Consider the following 19,242-nt stretch of genomic DNA (forward strand, 5'->3'; position numbering starts at 1 on the left):
TACTGAGCATTCTCTCTTTAGCAACCTCTGCAGAAGTCACAGTTCCTCAGCTACTTCATTCAAAAAATTAGCAATGGCTTCCTCCGGCACTACCTACTCAAAAACCACAAGTTCTTTCCAATCTTCTGCTCCAAGCTTAACCAGTCCAATCTACAAATCACCAGTCATTAAAAAATACCGGACACCCAGCGTCCATGGAGGAGCTGGGGGCTACGGCACCCGTATTTCCACCAGTACCAACTACGGTGGCTTTGGTAGTGCTGGTTATGGCAGCTTTGGCAGTGGTTTTCAACTTGGCACTTCCACCAATGACCTCCTGCTTGCCAACAATGAGAAACTTACCATGCAAAATTTGAATGACCGTCTGGCTTCCTATCTGGAAAAGGTGCGCTCCTTAGAAATTGCAAACACTCATCTTGAGAAACACATCCGGGAGTGGTATGAGAAAAGTTCCCCAGTTGCTCAGCAAGACTATAGCAACTACTTGAAAACAATTGAAGACCTCCAAAACAAGGTAAGAACCTGTTTGATTTCTAAGCAATTTGCCCCATGCCTTTAGAGGACTGATGAGATGGGTCACATTGGTTTGTATAGACATTTACAAAAAATTACTAATTTTTTTGATATTCTGGATTAAAAGAGCCTGAATATTATTTGGGGGAGGGGGCAACGTGGAAGAAAATAAAAATTATCGATGCATCTAGACCACAAAAGAGAAATATGTAACTCCTGAAGAAGTCTGATTATCAGTCCCTTTGCATTCAAACTATCTGTATTCAATGCAGACCTCGGTGGTGCAGTGGGTTAAACTGCTGAGCTGCTGAACTTATTGATCAAAAGGTTGCAGGTTTGAATCCAGTGAGCTCCCGTTGTTAGCCCTAGCTTCTGTCAACCTAGCAGTTCAAAAACATGCAAATGTGAGTAGATCAATAGGTACCACTTCTGTGGGAAGGTAACGGTGCTCCATGCAGTCATGCCAGCCACATGACCTTGGAGGTGTCTACGGACAATGTCTATGGACAATGCTGGCTCTTCAGCTTAGAAATGGAGATTAGCACCAACATCCAGAGTCAGACATGACTAGACTTAATGTCAGGGGAAAACACCTTTATCTGCATTCAACCACATTAGTTCTACAGGTCCGAGACCCCTGCAGATGCCCCAAAAAGTCAGATAATTGCATCCTGTATTACAAAATGACATGTCCACTTTCATATCTATGTATTTTTATGTATACGTGGTAGCAACCCACAGCTGGTGGAAATTGCCAATACAGAGTTCACAGATGCTGAGGGGTCCAATGTACATGGCAGGCCGCTCCTTCTGTTGCATCTGGTCAATAAAAATGGAGAAAAAAAATCTTTCCATATCAAAATTTCTAGACTTCACATTCAGAATGAGAAGGAAAGGGTTAAGGCTTTAAAACCTTCACGCTCAAAAGTTAGTGAAACTACAGGTACATCTATACAGTAGAATTAATTCAGTTTGAAACCGCTTTAACTGCCATAGCTCAATGCTATGGAGTTTTGAGTGTTGTTATTTTACATGGTCTTTAGCATGCTCTGCCAAAGAGTGCTGGAGTCTCACCAAATTACAAATCCCAGGATTCCATAGCATTGAGTTCAGTACTGATCAAGTTCTGTCTAGCCCTCTTCTTTTAGTAAGATCTCCAGCACTTTATTCCCAGTCCCCGGCCCAACAGCTTGAGTTTGCACTAGCCCATGTCCTGCCTTGTTAGCCCCAAATCTGCACATGCCCACTTTTCCTGACTATTGGTTGGTTGTTGCTTGGTTTATGTTTTATGATGTTTTATATTTATTGCTTTTATTGTTTAATTTAGCTGTTGTTATATGTCTTTGACCATGTACTTTGTAACCTTGCTTACATTGAGCTTGGTCCCCATGTAAGCCGCTCTGAGTTTTTTCGGGGAGATGGAAGCGGGGTATAAGAATAAAGTTGTTGTTGTTGTTGTTGTTGTTATTGTTACAGTTTAAACCAAACTGCTTTAGTTCTACAGTGTAGAATCATGCACCCTATCAAATTTTCCACTCAATAAATGTATACAAAGTAGATTTCAACAAATTAAAACAAAGTACAACTAAAATTTTGTTGCATAAAAGTTAGCAAAAAACAATTAAATGGTTCAAAACATACAGTTAAATCACAGTAACCAAAAAAGAAGATAAAATGCAACATGCCGCCATTAACTTTTTGCTACATGAGATTAAGGGGCGTACTACACTCTCATATAATCTGAATATCAAGACAGATGATCCAGATTATCTGCTTTGAACTGGATTATCAGACAGCTGTGTAGAAGGGGCCTAATAGCCAAAGGGGTGCTGAAATAAGTTTTTGCCTTCTGGCAGAAAGATGGCAGAAGGAGGTCTTATGGGAGGGCGTTCTACTGCCTGGGAGCACCAAACATTGACTATCATGGCAGGCTCATATGAGGAGACATGTTACCTTTTCACACGACAGTGAAATTATCCTTAGTTGCCTTTTGAGTTGCGTGTATTTTTTTCAATAAATGTGCTGATGAGCAAAAGAAGGCAATGGGCCCTTCTATGCTGCCATATAATCCAGAATATCAAGGCAGAAAATCCACATTATCCACTTTGAACTGGATTATCTGAGTCTACACTGGCATATAATCCAGTTCCAAACAGATAATCTGGATTTTATTCAGCGGTGTAGATATTTGTGCAATCCTTAGTCTTTGTATAGTGTTGCCCTCATGATAACACTATGTAGCACAATTTTTGTTCCTGGGTTATAAATATCATGTCCTAATTGTATCTATTATAAAAGTATGGGGAAAGTTTATTAAACTGTAAAAACTTTGTTTTTGTGGGGAAAACTGTGTAGCACATTTTGCGCTAGTTTTTCAATTAATATCTCATTGAGCTTCAACCAATTCAACATAGTTTGTAGCAGCTATAAAAACAAAGTTTCTGGAGTATAACAACTACTTTCAAAGTAAGTATCGCACAATTAAACAGAAAATTACACTTTCAAACCAGTAACAGGAAAAAAAATATCAAATTTTGTTAGATAGTGTTTTCTACTTGTTTCATTTCACGCCTATTTAAAAAATTAGAGGCACCCACAATGCTAGCCTAGAATAACTTGGCAAAGCCATAATTCATCTTTTCAAGGTGAGTGTAATTAATTGACTACTTTTCACAATTTTAAAATTATGCTTTTTTTCAAAAAAACAGGATAAATGTAGAAGCATGAAGGTATTATAATAGAACATTAATGAAATATTGACTAAAATGTAATAAAATTATGAAGGAAACCTGGAATTAAAGCTTCCCTCTCCTTAAGGAACAGGAAGTAGCATTCAAGGACAATAACCAGGATGTTCAAAGGGTACATTCAACATTCAAATACTATGGTCTGCAGGAAGTAATAAAAGAGACAAAGGCTGGAAGGGAGAAACTATTCTTTTGTATCATTGAACTTTCCTTATTGGGTGGGGTGGAGCATTACTTTGAGGCCCTTTCACCCAGCTGAATAGAATCCTACATTATCTGCTTTGAACTGGATTATATGGCAATGTAGACTCAGATAATTCAGTTCAAAGCAGATGTGGATAATCTGCTTTGATAATCTGGATTATATGACAGTGTAGTCTTAGTCACGTCCAACCCTAAAGCAAACTTATCATGGAGTTATGCAATGTGTTTCCAAGGGCAAGGAGGTCTTCAAAGTCATAGTCCAAAGCTCAATCCACTACACCAGGCTGGCTCTCTGAATATTAGTAAGAATGAGTGAATGGAAGTGTAATTTTCTGAAGTTTTATGTTTCTCTATCTTTATCCTATATGTAGTTTTACAGTATGGATTGTTTTTAAAAAAAATAAAATATAAAATTTAAAAAATCCCAACTAAACCATGAAATTCCCTGGGTCTCCTTGAACCAATCACTTTCACTGAAGTTTGATATTCTTCACATGATTATTTTGAATGTAAACAAAGAGAGAACTACTATTTTTTATATTGCAATGAAACAGGGTAAAATGCTGTAGATAGTATTGTCCGCCACTGGCACTACTATTTTCATGGCACATGGGGAATCTTGCTCTTCTCTGTTGACTCAACTACTCATAAATAAAATTGGCTCCAAAATTCCAAATGCAGATTGAGATTGCCCTGGTCCATCCCATTTTTATCACCATGTTGTAGCTAATCTAATCTCTCTCTCATAAAGTTACACCCATAAAAGAGTCAATATAGAGTAGACGATACTTGGGAGGGGTCATTGTTCAAACAGTGAAAACAGTGAGTGTATATTCTGCTGGTCATTTAGCACAACCACATTATTTGCATTACTTTTAGCAAGGTGAGAATTTGTCCATGAACCCCCTTTCCCTTCCTATTTGTTAGATATAATGAGACTTGGGCATCTATGGGTTTTGGTATTCATGGGGTATTCTGGAACCAAAACTCAGTGGATACAAAGGGTCCACTGTACTTTACTACTTGTATGTGTAAGGTACAGTGAAACATGGACAAGTAACTCTAAGACACTCCAAGAATGGCTCAACATTGTCTGTGGCTCATGAAGAGCAGTCATTTGAAACCCCATGGCTGGCTCAGATATATCTCACTATTGCTCCCAGTCTTCCAAGGGCACATCCAGACAGCAGCTAAAATGTGTGCCCTCCTGCATTTTTCCCTGGGGCATCCAAACCATGCCTCAGATAAGTTATTTTCTTTTTTTAAATGCTTTTTTTTGGGGGGGGGGGATGTGGGCTGTTTTGGGTCTGTTGGGCTCCAAGAGCCCAAGAAACCCAAGACTGCTGTGTGGATGGGCACCGGATATCGTGCTGCATAATCTCCAGTTCCAATCCACACAGGACCTGCAGCTGGAAAGATCTGGGTCTTTCTAGCTGTCAGTTTACTTTGGAATGAAACAGGGTTTTCCTGCTTTGTCCTGAAAAAATTAGTTTTTACCCAGCCACCATTTCCCCTTTTCCGGAGCAATCCTGACACATAGAAATGATATAACAGGAGAAGGAAGGGAGGAGGAAAATCGCTCCTGCCCCCCCCCCCCCTTCTCCTGGCACATCATTTCTATGCATCATGAAAAGGTAACATACCTGTGTACTGTTCGGCATACCTGTGTACATACCTGTGTACTGTTTGGCCTGTGTACTGTATGAAAAGGTAACATACCTGTGTACTGGAGAGGCAAGAGCAATATCTGTTAGTGATGCTTCAGCTCTGGATTTCTTGCATTAACACAGAATTGAAAGCACTATATTTATATAAGCCACCATGCAATCTATATAGCAGGCTTCCCAGACTAAGTAGCATATCCTTCAACATTTAGTCAAATAACAATGCAGTAAACTGGTAGAATTTGACACTGAAGCTCAAAACTTCATTATCTTTATCAAACAGCAATTAACAAAAGCTACTTGGCTAAATTCCTGTTATATTAATATTTTTCTCAACATTACACATGTATTTCAGCTTCCAGATGTTTCCTTTGGTTTTATTATATACCAGTTTAATAACCAACCTCTTGTCTTCTGTGCCCATGTTTTCCCCTAGATTATTGGCGCACGGCTAGACAACACCCAGATCATCCTGCAGATTGACAATACCAAGCTGGCTGCTGATGATTTTCGTGTCAAGTATGTATCACAAAAAAGTAATGGACAAATACAGTAGTCAGATGTTATCTATGATAATACTTCATTATCATAAGTTCATGCCAAAGATCAGGAAGTAAATTTATACACAAACATGGAATGTTAAACTTACATAGGGTTTCCATTACAATTCTCTCAGCCATAAAGCTGCAAAGCTAAAACATGTACATAACTGGAATCCCTCCAAGAAATAGCTTTACAAGCTGAAAGAGAAAAATGGTGGGTGGAGAAGGATTAAAGAACTCCACTGCTCCCTCCCTCTCTGCTGCTATTTCTCTGTTTCATCTCACCTTTCCAAAATAGATTCACACACCCCTCCCCACAAACTAGATGCTGTCTCAGCTTGATTTGTTAGAAGTGCTTAATCCTACTTAAAATCTTCCACCATATTCTAGCAAAATGTTTGTGGCTGTTCCTTTTATTCTCAGAGAAGACACATTCAAACTCTCAATATAGTTCTTAAAATGTCTCTTCTTCCCTCTGACCAAAGCAAAAATAGTTAATTTTACAAATTTTCTAGTGCAAATTATTATTGTGTTTATTAATCATAAACACAATGGCTACTCATTAAAGCTGATTATGTCCAGAGAATGACAAAATTGTGCCTGTTGAGTTGATATAGCAAAGCATGACAGCTCAATTCGTACTTGGATGGGAAACTTCTGGGAAAACCAGTAAATTGCTTTCAGCCACCTTAAGAAAGAACAGGATGAACATAATGAATAAATACAGAAAGGATCAGTCATAATAGTACTGATGCAAACATTATTTCATATCTTTGAGCTAGGTAAGAAGTTGTTCACAGAAGAACACAGCAAACTACCTTATAATCAAACTACAGGTCCATGTGCTTCAGCATTGTCCACTATGTCAGGCTCTCCAGGGCTTCAGAAAGGACTCTCTGAAGCCCCGGAGAACCACTACAAGAGTTGGATGAACCTGGGATCTTTGTAGGCAAAACTACTATGGAGAAGGAATCTTCTTCAAACTTCTTCACATTCTTCACATTCTTCACATGACATTGTTCCAAGTGATGTAGCTCAGCAGTTCATTTAGATCAGGGGGAACTGCTTCTCCACCCCATCAACTAGCTCCAGATGGTCATAAACTCTTCTCCACTACATCATCATTTGATTGTTTCCCAGAATATGTATTCAGTACTTTTCCTCATTTTGGACAGGTTAAATTGTTAAGGAGAGTTATTGGCCATGAAAGCTTTGAACAAAACTATGCTGGTATTTTTGGCCGCACCCTATTGCTTTTGTTCCTACCTACTTCTGAGAACTTTACTAAAACCTGTATACACCCTCAGGCTGAAAAATGTTTTCTGCCCTCGGTTTAAATAAATGCATCTAATGTTGATCAAGATCTACCAGTTGACATTTGACAATCTTTAATACCATCTTTAACATGCTGAGGGGAAACACACAAACCTGTGCACACCATCACCAAACTAGATACAACAGAGATCAGTGTCATAGTCATGGCTGAAAATTAAATACAAGTTGTATGCTATGGTTGTTGTATTTTATTCAGATTCACTACAGCAGTGTTTCTCAAATTGTGCTCCTCTAGATGTTTTGGACTTCAACCCCCACAATCCCTAGCAGCTGGTAAGCTGACTGGAATTTCTGGGAGATGAAGTCCAAAACACCTGGAGGAGCATGGTTTGAGAAACACTGCACTACAGGAATCCAGGATCCTATGATGGTTTTCTAGTTATTTTCAAAGAACTTCATGACTGTGCAATTGGTTCTCTACATCAGTTAATCAAAGTACTGTGCCATTATTTTGAGAACTAGAATGTGTGAGAAATCCACCCTGGTGCCCACTTCTGTGAAATTTCATCCAGTTCATTTTTTAAAAGAATTTTATTAGATTTTATAAAGAATACAACGAAAGAGTGAGAACAATAAAAGTATAGAAAAGTGAGGAGGGAAAGAAGAGATAAAGATAAAACACATTCTACAAAAATACTCACACAAAAAGCAAAATGGGAAAAAAGGCAAAAACACAAAACACACACACACACCCACACACAAAAGAAGTGACTTCCATTCCATCTTCTTGGTTATTATTTTCTTATTACTCAGAAATATTTTCCTTACTAAAAAGAGAAAAATTCAGGTCATTTTTGTTGTGGCTGGTGGTATGAATGTCAGTATGGCAGTTACTTGTTCTGAATTCTGTATTTTAATGGTGCTGTTCATGGTGCTGATGCTATTTGGAGAACTAGGGTTCAGCACTTGGATAACTACCACCTGGATAGTTCAGAATAAAATCCAGAACAGGTGACCCTGACATTGGATCCACCTTTTCTGTTGCTCGGTCTGTGAGCAATTTTATCTCTGGGGTTTGTACACATTTGGACATACACATTCAAAGAGAGTTTATATATTTGAAAAAAATGTGCATAGAAAAACTGGGCATTTCAAATGTGTGCAAAATTTTGTCAAAACACATTTTATTAAAGAATGGAAATAGTTCAAGCAATAAGTACAATGTCAGGCAGAAACAAAACATATACATGTTTTTTTAATCCACTCACAAGTGATAAGCTGCAAATATTAACTAAAATACATTGGAATCATATATGGATTCAACATGCGGGTAAAACTAAAAAGATGTCCATAGATATGAATTCTATAACTGTGAATGTCCTTATGTGCAAATACATTTAACAAATGCTATTTAAGATTTGGGATTAACAAATGCTATTTAGGATTAGGACGGCGCTCCATGCAGTCATGCTGGCCACATGACCTTGGAGGTGTCTACAGACAAAGCCAGCTCTTCGGCTTAGAAATGGAGATGAGCACCACACCCCAGAGTCAGACATGACTGGACTTAATGTCAGGGGACAACCTTTACCTTTTTACCTATTTAGGATTCATCTATCCTTTAGTAGTTCGTAGTTTTACTGACAAATTAAGATAGTCACTACTGAGAAGATATTCTTTTCTGTTGGCTTCCTAGTAGAAGGTAGCTGACCTGTCTTTTTAAATCATTAAATAGATATGAGACTGAACTGAACCTCAGACAAAGTGTGGAAAATGACACAGCAGGGCTGATGAGACTAATTGATGACTTGACTCTTGTCAAGTCTGATTTGGAGCATCAGGTTGAAGGGCTGAAGGAAGAACTGGCTTACCTGAAGAAAAACCACGAGGAGGTAAGAAAACATAATATTGAACCAATACGTTATGAATTCTCTGTTGTGGATGTACAGAAAAATGGACTTAGTTTTGCTATATCTATTATTAGGCCCTGAGTAATCTGTATCTACAACTGTACTTACGGAGGACTGCCTTCTGGTCCTCTGTAAAGTAGAATGCATGGCCATTCCACATACATTCATAGTTAAATTTAGTTCCTGTCTAAAAGCCAGAAAAGACAACGGGGACTGGGGAAATCTAAAATACTATTCCAGTTAACTGACAAATAGCCAATTTTTAAAAACATTGTACTGAAAAATTATGTTTTTTGTCAGTATCTGCCTTGGCTAAACCGAAATCAATAAGGAATATTCTCATTGGATGCCTCCCTAAAATAAAAAAAAATCTCAAAACAATTCAATGTATAGTTAACTTTAAATAATCGTGTTTGCTGTTTGCAGGAAACTGAAAGATTGCGGAAGCAGCTGGGTGGGACTGTGTCTGTAGAAGTGGATGCTGCTCCAGGCATTGATCTGGGCCAGATGATGGATAACATGCGCCAGCAGTATGAAGTCATTGCTGAAAAGAACCGCCAAGAGGCCAAGGACTGGTTTGATAAACAGGTGATGTTCAGTATTTTCACTCCCATTACACTGCATGGAAATAACATTACAAAATTCCTTTTTGGTATTTCTGAAGCACTTCTTTCAAAACAGATCATTACATTGCTCCATCCACAAAGTTGGACTGGAGGCTAAGAGCAATGGCTTGTAAAGTTTTCCCAAATCTTGAAAGTTTAGTTGCTTTCACAAAAAAAGAAAGAAAGAATAAATGGGGTCATATCTTTATCTAGACCAACTAGTGTTTAAAGAACAAGCTATAACATTCTTAACATATATAAGACAGTGGTGTTGGCCTGCCCTCCCAATGTCAAAAGACTCCATTAGCCCCAGTCGTAGAACGGAGGAACAAAGTTTGATACAGGAATGCCAGAGGAAACTGATTCATAATGCCTAGACCAGTGTTTCTCAACCTGGGGGTTGGGACCCCTGGAGGGGTCGCCAGGAGGTGCCAGAGGGGTCACCAAAGACCATCAGAAAACACAGTATTTTCTGTTGGTTATGGGGGTCTGTGTGGGAAGTTTGGCCCAATTCTATCATTGGTGAGGTTCAGAATGCTTTTTGATTGTAGGTGAACTATAAATCCCAGCAAGTACAACTCCAAAAATTTCAAGGCCTATTTTCCCCAAACTCCACCAGTGTTCACATTTAGCATACTGAGTATTCGTGCCAAGTTTGGTCCAGATATAGTGCTCTCTGTAGGTGAACTACAATTCCCAAACTCAAGGTCAATGCCCACCAAACTCTTCCAGTGTTTTCTGTGGATCGTGGGCATTCTGTGTGCCAAGTTTGGTTCAATTCCATCATTGGTGGAGTTCAGGATACTCTTTGATTGTAGGTGAACCATAAATCCCAACTACTACAACTCCCAAATTATGTTTCATAACAGGAGCAACATTATAGTTATGAAGTAGCAAAAGAATGTAATGGTTGGGGGTCACCACAACATGAGGAACTGTATTAAGGGATCGTGACATTAGGAAGGTTGAGAAACACTGGCCTAGACCAAGGTGTGATTCAACATACAATATCCTTTGCATGTAACATTTTCCAAATTTTGCAAGGCAGTTCTTGGATTTAAAAAATCAACATATAAAAATGCATATTTTGAAATTCATTACATTATAATACATTTGGAAACTGTATTTTGTAAAAATAGTATTTTCAAAAAGACATGATGTTTCATATACACTTTTGCAAAAATGCAGATGGGAAGTACAATCCTAACAGAAAGATTTATCAGATCTAGTGATTTAGTATTGCATGTCTCTTCAGCAAGCAGAAACCTTTCTTTCAGTAGAATTGTTTTCTCACCTAACCTCAGTAAGAGGAACATGCTGGTAGGAATACTTTGCTAAAATCTATTATGGGAAGAACAGAGAGTGGGGAGAAGCAGAGAACAATACATTTCTTAGTACAATCCCATTTGCCAACCATGCATTGAAATCTCCCTACCTTTCCTTTTCTGTTTCAGGTTGATGAATGGAATGTGGAAGTGACTACTACTACCCAACAACTTGAGACCCATAAAAATGAAATCACAGAGAGGAGACGCACCCTTCAGAACCTTGACATTGAACTTCAAACCCAACTTAATTTGGTAAAGTCTGATAAAGTATAGCTACGAAGTTATTATGACTGATTAATTACACTGTAATTGTTGTCCATCAATCTCTTGTTGTTCCCTCCATGAACAATTTCTCAAGATGATCTAATACCATTCCTGCATTTGGAGTGAACTGAGTAAACCAGTAGTATTGGCGAGGCAGAAGCCAAAGCATTACTTTACCTTATACAAAGCATTTAAGATGGAAACTTTATACAGGCAGGTCCCAAGTTACAAACATCCGACTTACAAATGACTCATCATTAAGAACAGGAGTGAGACAACAGAAAGTGAGAGAAATCTATCCCTCAGAAGAAAAATACACTCCTGGAAGAGTTATGGGGAAAAGGACTGAAGCTTTAGTGCCAATCCTTGTTTCTACAACAAGCTGATTTTTTCAGGACCAGAAAGCGAGGTGAAATCTTCTGAAAAGGGGCACAACCTCAAAACAAACACCACAGAGGTGTTAACCCTTCCTTATGTTATCCAAAGCTTTAAAATTTATGTTTTTGGCTGGAGTTAAACTTAAAAATGTACCTGTTCCAGCTTACATACACATTCAACTTAGGAACAAACCTACAGAACCTATCGTGTTCATAACTTGGGTACTTCCTGTAGTCTATATTTAGGTAAAGCAATGCAGGCAGAATTATTTAGACTGGTAGAAAGCAGGAAAAAATGTTCACAAACACAGTGATCTGGCATTAGTTCTGTGTACAGTGTAACATGATGCAATGTGACACACAGCATCCCATTGTGAATAGAGTTTGGTGAATAAAGTTGACAGAATGATTTATCTTCGACAGATATATGCTGAACTAAAAGTAACAGATTCAAAATGGGGCTTTAGTCTGTGGTTTATTTATGGTGACTCTTATTCTTTTGCTGCTGACTGCCACCTGCAACCATCATTTACTCCTTTTTTCACAAAAAATCCAAGCTAATCAAGGATCACATAGGACAACAACATGCAGCCAATCTGATGTGATTAGAATATGCTTGTGTCAGTAAACCCATTAAATTGAGGCCAATGATTACTTATATTGATCACATGGTAGTCATTTTCGGCAGCCACATAGTTTGTTGTGGCTTTAAACAAAATAGTGGCAGAGTGTGTGCTGTTACGGCTGGCCAAACCAGCCAGAGCCCATTTTGAAAAATGGATATGTGCACAACCCTACTAAATACCAAATCTGTGGATACTAAAATTCCGTTATACACAATGGCATAGTAAAATGATGTCCCTTCTATGAAATAGGAAAAAACAAACTTTATATTTTGGCATTTAAAAAAGAAAATCCATATCTGTGGATATGGAGAGCCAACTGCATAAACACAGTGAATGTCAGGCATGACATTAATTAATTGTGTGACAACTACTAAGCAGTGTCTTCCTTAAAATTTGGGTTGTAAAAGCTGAGGAGGCAGATGATAATGTCATTTGGACAGTAAATCTGTATTTTATTCTGAATTGTAAAGGAGCTACCCTATTTAAAGGTTTATATAAAATTTAGAGTGAATTCAGGGCCGCCCTGATAACACAAAGCCATCACCAAGAGAAAGTGCTCTTGAACTGCAATCCTGATATTGTCTTCCAGAAAGCTGATCGGGAGAATGAGTTGGCTGGAGTTGAAGCCCGTTATGGTGCCCTCTTGGCCCAGATCCAGGCCACCATTGCTAATCTGGAGGCACAGCTGATGCAGCTGCGAAATGACATGGAGCGGCAGAGTCAAGAGTACAACAGCCTCCTGGATATTAAGGTCAAGCTAGAGGCAGAAATTGCCACTTATCGGCGTCTGCTGGAAGGGGAAGACACCAGGTGAGTTTTGACACAGCAGTAGAGATGCTAATGTTGAGCACAACAACAAACTGCTAGTATCAGTGTGAAGGGTGCTGAAAGAAAGAGAATGAGTATCAGAGACTAACATTCAAAAACTGGGAAAGTTCCTTTTTGAACTTTTTGACTCAGGACAGCTTACACTAGGCAACAATTCGATGCCATATATACAAGCAAACAACAATATAACAACAGTTTTAAACAATAGAGAAATGGTTAAGTTAAAAGCAGTTAAAAGCATTTTGTCAAAGCCATAATGCCATTCCAATTCAATACCATAACCAAAGTGTTGCTACGTCTGTTGACCAAAGGCTTGGTCCCAGCACCACGATTTCAGTTTCTTTCTGAAAGACAGAAGGGAAGAAGCCGACCTGATCTCGCTGGGGAGCGAGTTCCACAGGCGGAGGGCCACCACTGAGAAGGGCCTGTCTCTCATCCCCGCCAAACGCATTTGCGAAACTAGCGGAGCCGAGAGCAGGACCTCCCCGGAAGATCTTAAGCTGGAAGGTGGGGCATAGAGGGAGACACATTCGGACAAGTAAGCTGGGCCGGAGCCATGTAGGGCTTTATAGGTCAAGACCAGCACTTTGAATTGTGCTCGGAAGTGGACCAAATGACACTTATCTGGGGAGGAAAGCAAGATAGCAAGCACAGGGATACCACACACATAGCTGTCCTGCCATTAATTGAATAGTAACTCTTGTAGTTCAGCTAGAAAACAGCATCCAACCAGGTGCTCTGTCCAAGCACAAGCCAGGGAGCCCAAATCAAGGAAGTAATTGATGATTGGTAAGTTCTTAAGAAAAACTGATAACATGATTCCTTGTTTTTGAACAGATATATTGAAGAAGAAGCAGAGAGAGGTAAGAGTATGAAACGGTTTTATTTTGCTGTAATTTGTTGTTTGGGCTTGGCCTCATGTAAGCCGCCCCGAATCCCCATTGGGGAGATGGTGGCAGGTTATAAATAAAGATTATTATTATTATTATTATTATTATTATTATTATTATTATTATCCCACCCATTTATCTGGGAATATGAAGAACTATGAAGCATGCTTTTGTTCCACAGCTAGAATACCATTATTTTTGTCCCAGCCCATTTTTGTATGAGCTTAAAAGACCTTTCTCCCTTTGATTTCACTTGAAAAGCCATGAGTATTTCTTTATGCCTTTCTTCCAGTTCACATGTTGTACATTTTTCCATATGTATTTTCCTCATTGATTAAAATGTTCTTGGGCATATTATAAAAATACCCATGTTTTTAGTTATGAGCATTTTTCACATGTGTATATTGCTTTTTATACATTGTAGAGATTTCCAAGGAGATATGTACTTTGTTCTGCTGACAGGCTCAGGCCCTTTCTGCACTGCCCTACATCCCAGGATCTGATCCCAGATTATCTGATTTGAACTGGATTATATGTGTCTACACTGCCAGATAATCTGAGATAAACAGATAAGATCAGATCCTGGGATATAGGGCAGTGTAGAAAGGGCCTCATTGGTGAAAATTAGATGTCTCTATATGAAAATCCAAATATAACATTCTAATCCCCTAAACAGACATACCCTCATTTATTGAGTGGTTACATTTTGCAGTTTCCTCCAACAATATTATTATCTCAAGAAACAGGGATGTGAAGATCTCTCTGCCATAATTATGCTGTTTCTCTTCTAATCCCACCTGCATATTGTTTCCACCCAGTAAAAACTATGTTGTGAGATTTTTGTGCTGGGTACTCACGTGAAAAGGCTTCCGTATTTTGGTACACACATTTCCTCGCATGGGTACTTCATAATGCCTTTTTTCTTAATGCACATATATCAATATTTTGAACTAGCTGACCTCTGCCATCCGTTGCTGTGGCCCAGTCTATGTAGATGTGTTTGTGTGTGTATATATTTGTGTGTATATGTGTGTTTCAGTGTATATATGTGTGTGTGTGTGTGTGTGTGTGTGTGTGTGTGGTTTTGTGCATGCATTGTAATGTTGTTGTTTTTTGCTTTATAAGTCTCTTCCGCTGTGTCTTTCAGTGTTTTTATGAGTGATGGTCCCCCTGCCTTCTTTCTCTTCCTTCCTAAGTTATTTTCCCTTCATTTTTTAAGTTTTTTGTTTGAACGACATAGATTGGATTAGTATGTGTTTTACTGCCAAATTTGGGGTCAATTCGTCCAGTGGTTTTTGAGTTATGTTAATTCCACAAACTATCATTACATTTTTATTTATGTAGATGGCCTATATATATTTCTGTGAAATTCTAGAAGATAAAAAAGAAGGAAAGGAATAAAAGAAACAGTCAATTATAATTTCTTCTCAGAAACAAAAAAAACTATGGCATGTTCCACTCACAGTCTTGCATACCATGACCAATACCTTTTAAAAACCACTTAAGACAAATTTCTTTGTCACCGCTGCTTAGAGACTTGACAGGGTTTTTTAAAAAAAATTAATCTATTTATGTTATGTAATATTGTTATGTTATGTATTACTGGTTCAACGGTGTCAACTGGAAAAATCATTTCACATAGTTACTAAAATATAACCATCGAAACTCCCATTCCTTTTAAGGTAATAAGGGACAAGCTGGTTTTACACAAAACAAATTGGATTAAGTCCAGTTGCTAATCCTATTTAGAAGAAGTTCAATGAATCAATGGCATTTACAATTCAGAAACTGATACACTGGCTCTATTCTAGTTGGGACTAGCAACTCGATTCAGGCCATGCAGTTACAAAGATTTTGCTTTGCCTTTGATGGTGGGCTATGTTTTCCACTATCTGGAAAACAGCCACGTTGGTTCATATGCCTATTCATCTATCCTATTATGGCCAGTAGGTATATAACTGTGTATTTTTATTTTCAGAAAAGAATAAAATTCTGAGGATCAAGACTGTTGTCGAAGAAATGGTGGATGGGAAAGTGGTGTCATCCAAGGTTGACGAGAGGGAACAGAAGATGTAGCCAGCTGTGGCTCGAAATGCATGTTATGTTCTTCAGGGGGGAAACTATGAGCTAATCTCAAAAACCGACCTTTTGAAGATAAAAGATTATTTTCTGTAGATTTAAAGAGAGAATACAATTACAAAGAGAACTATTGTTCTATTCATAAAGAAACAATGCATTATTTCCTGTCTTCTTGCTTTAAAACTCTATATTCATTCATTTAAAAGGATAGAATTTTAACCCATTGGTTACCAGTTGGCCATATAATCTCAAACCTGCTGTCTGAAAGCAGCCTGCATAATTGCCTAAACTGTAACTTTTCTGACCAAAGCAAAGCAATGGTAGTTTATGAATCACTTCAGTACACCAGGGATTTACTTTGATTCCATGTCCAAGGTTCATACAGTCACTCACAGTATTAACATATGGCTACCAACGTGACTGCGCCCCCCCCCCCTCAACACCTACAACCCTAGAACGAGAACTAACAACTAAATCCAGTTGTTAGTTCCAGACCAGGGTAGATCCATTGAATCAATTGCTTTACATGTCTTGACTGACCAACTTCATTGATTCACTAGACTCAGGCCCGTAGCCAGGATTTTGTTTCGGGAGGGGGGTGAATTTTTTTTCAGGGGGGGTTTCGGGGGGCTGAGTTTCCAGGGGGGGGCTGAGTCTGAGTGAAAGAGGGTCTAGCCTAGCAAACCTTTTGTATCATTACCCCAATACCCCCATGCATATGGGATATATTGAGTATGGTGATCAGATCATGATATGAATAAACATAACAGTTTAAATGATGCACCAGTAAGGCCTTTTCGCGAACCACCATAAGAATTTGGGGGGGGGGGGCTGAAGCCCCTCAAGCTCCCCCCCCCCCCCCCCCGGCTACATGCCTGACTAGACTAATGACTACAAAAATCTTGCCTTACCAAATGCTATTGATTCAGTTGTTCTACTCTAGTTAGAACTATTAATTGAGTCTAGATCATTGAAATTAATTGTATCTTACTTATTTAAATTGGAGTTAAGTGTAATTATCATGCAAAAATTGCAATACATGTTTTTAACCAAATGTTAAAGCACATTAAGTACTAATTATTTAAATGGGGATTACATAGAACCTATATAGACAAGGCACTCAAATGTGAGCCCTATTAAATTCAAGGACTTCAGGGTCAGGACTTCTGCCTCAGGCCTTATCCAAGGATCTGATTCCAGATTATCTGCTTACCCCAGATTATCTGGCAGTGCAGGGTCATATAATCCAGTTCAAAGCAGACAATCTGGGATCAGATACTGGGATATAGGGCAGTGTAGATGCAGCCTTAGATAAACCTAGCATTTTGATCATTTGTTGTATTTTAAATAGATACAAGCACACAAAACGTCATATTTCAAATCCCCAGGAACTAAGGATCTCATCATATGAGGAAATTTCAGCATCCTAAAATGCCTTTGCCCAGTTGAGCCATGGGGCCCCACACCATCAATCAGACGATGCAAGTTCACTTGTGGCAGAGATCCATGGCTCAACCAGGGTAAAAGCATCCTGCAATGCTGCGCCAGCAACACAGGAGCCTCTCCGTGTTCCATTAGGAACAATGGCGCTAGCATGTGTGATGAGGAAGTGTAAGTACTGGTGAGAGAGGGTATAGGGCACCGGGATTGCTCCCTTGCTCCCCCAATTCTCCGTGGAGGCTGATGAATCAGAATGCGGGACCCCATCAATGTGATGAGGTCCTAAGGACATTGAAAATCTGGGATTCCCTCTAGTCCTCTGTATGGTATTCTTCAACCTTAAAAGAGAAACACACTCAGAGAAACTCTATTTTAACACAGCAGTGCAAAACATGTCAATGCCAGATTGCCAAATGAATGCTCACATGATATAAAGCAACTAACATTTAAAACTGCTTTTGAATTTGTCTTTTACCATGAATTATATATGATGCCTAATAGATAAATTTCTTTTTCTGTTATCACAACTGATGATCTAAAATGATGGACTAAAGAAAAAAATGGCAAAATATTAATTTTCGAAAAATGAATTAAAGTCTGTAAATCAGGGCAATATACATAAATTTGCTTAATTAGTGCATTCTGGGTCTGATTAAATTGGGAGAAAGATGGGAGGAAGAGATGGTGTCTGAGACCAGAAGAAGAGAAAATCAAACCAGCACCCATCCAATTCAAAATATATAAGTATCAAAATCAAATCAAATTATTCTAGTACATGAGACAGACTGTATCTTCCCCTCTCTGGTAGTAAAAATAAAACTAAATACTTAACAATTTTCAGCATTTTCATGGCACTCCAATTTTTTTGACTGAGGCCGCTGCCTCACCCTTCCTAGCAATGGGGCTGCCTCTAACTGTATGAGCATTTGAAGACAAAGGATATATGGAAGGCAAAGTAATGGAGACAATTGTGTGTGATGAAAGCCAGCATGGTATAGTAGTTGGACAGCTGGACTACAAATCTGGAGACCAAGATTTGCATCCCCGCTTGGCCCTGGAAATCCACTGAGTGACCTTGGACAAGTCACTTTCAGCTACAGAGAAAGGACAAAGCCAAACCCTCATTGAACAAATTTTGCCAAGTAAAATTCTCAATAGGTTTTTAGGTAGGGTCACCATAAGTCATAAATGACTTGAAGGCACATAACAATGACGGATATGGAAATTCCAAAACATTAGAAAACCTGAACATAGAGGCCAGACACTTCCTTTTCAATGAAAACTCTGAAAGTTTTCAACAGGATAGGTTATAGAAGAGTCTACAATGTGGCAAACCTTGGGAACTGCACATTAATTGGGCCTGCCTTGACACCTAATGCAAGTCTTCCACCATACACAAAAAAGTCTGCAAGCTTCTCACTTCATGCTGGATTTTAGAAGCAGCAGTTGTCCCTCTGACCATGTTTAACTACCTCCAAAGAACAGACAAGAGAGGAGAGAACTCTAGTCTTCTGAATCTAAATTATTCAGGTCAAGGTCATTATGCCACTTAGTGTTGGGCTTTTATGATAGGCAGAAAGAAATACAGCTTGTACAGTTACTGGTTTAATTGGTAAGTAAGATTAGAGCTTGGATAAATGGACAGATGATATCTCCCCTTCTCTTAATTAGAAAGCAAAGACCAATTCATTCATTTTGTCTTTCTCTACAAAGAGTCAACAGCCTATAAGAGGACTGCACAACTTGTGGTCCTCTGGGTGTTTTGGACTTTAGCTCCCAGAATTCCTGACCATAAGTTGGAGTCTTAAATACCTGAGGGTGGGCAGGGGGCACAGATTTTGCAGGCCTGGGCTATAGCTTTTGCACAACTTCTTGATTAATTCTGTCAAGTCGAATTCAACCTATGGTGACCTTAGATCAGGGGTGCTCAAACTAAGGCCCGGGGGCCGG

General features: G+C 38.8%; 1 protein-coding gene across 1 annotated transcript; it reads left to right on the top strand.

The window, feature by feature from the left end:
• The first annotated feature begins 328 nt into the window (after positions 1-328).
• On the top strand, positions 329-15,979 carry LOC132778247 (keratin, type I cytoskeletal 42-like). Its single transcript, XM_067470029.1, has 8 exons — positions 329-514; positions 5,565-5,647; positions 8,681-8,837; positions 9,282-9,443; positions 10,915-11,040; positions 12,645-12,865; positions 14,639-14,652; positions 15,752-15,979. The coding sequence occupies exons 1-8, from the start codon at positions 344-346 to the stop codon at positions 15,847-15,849; spliced, it is 1,032 nt and encodes a 343-aa protein (XP_067326130.1). The 5' UTR covers positions 329-343; the 3' UTR covers positions 15,850-15,979.
• Positions 15,980-19,242: the final 3,263 nt, after the last annotated feature.

This window comes from Anolis sagrei, chromosome 6, assembly GCF_037176765.1.
Source record: "Anolis sagrei isolate rAnoSag1 chromosome 6, rAnoSag1.mat, whole genome shotgun sequence".
Lineage (NCBI taxonomy): Eukaryota > Metazoa > Chordata > Lepidosauria > Squamata > Dactyloidae > Anolis > Anolis sagrei.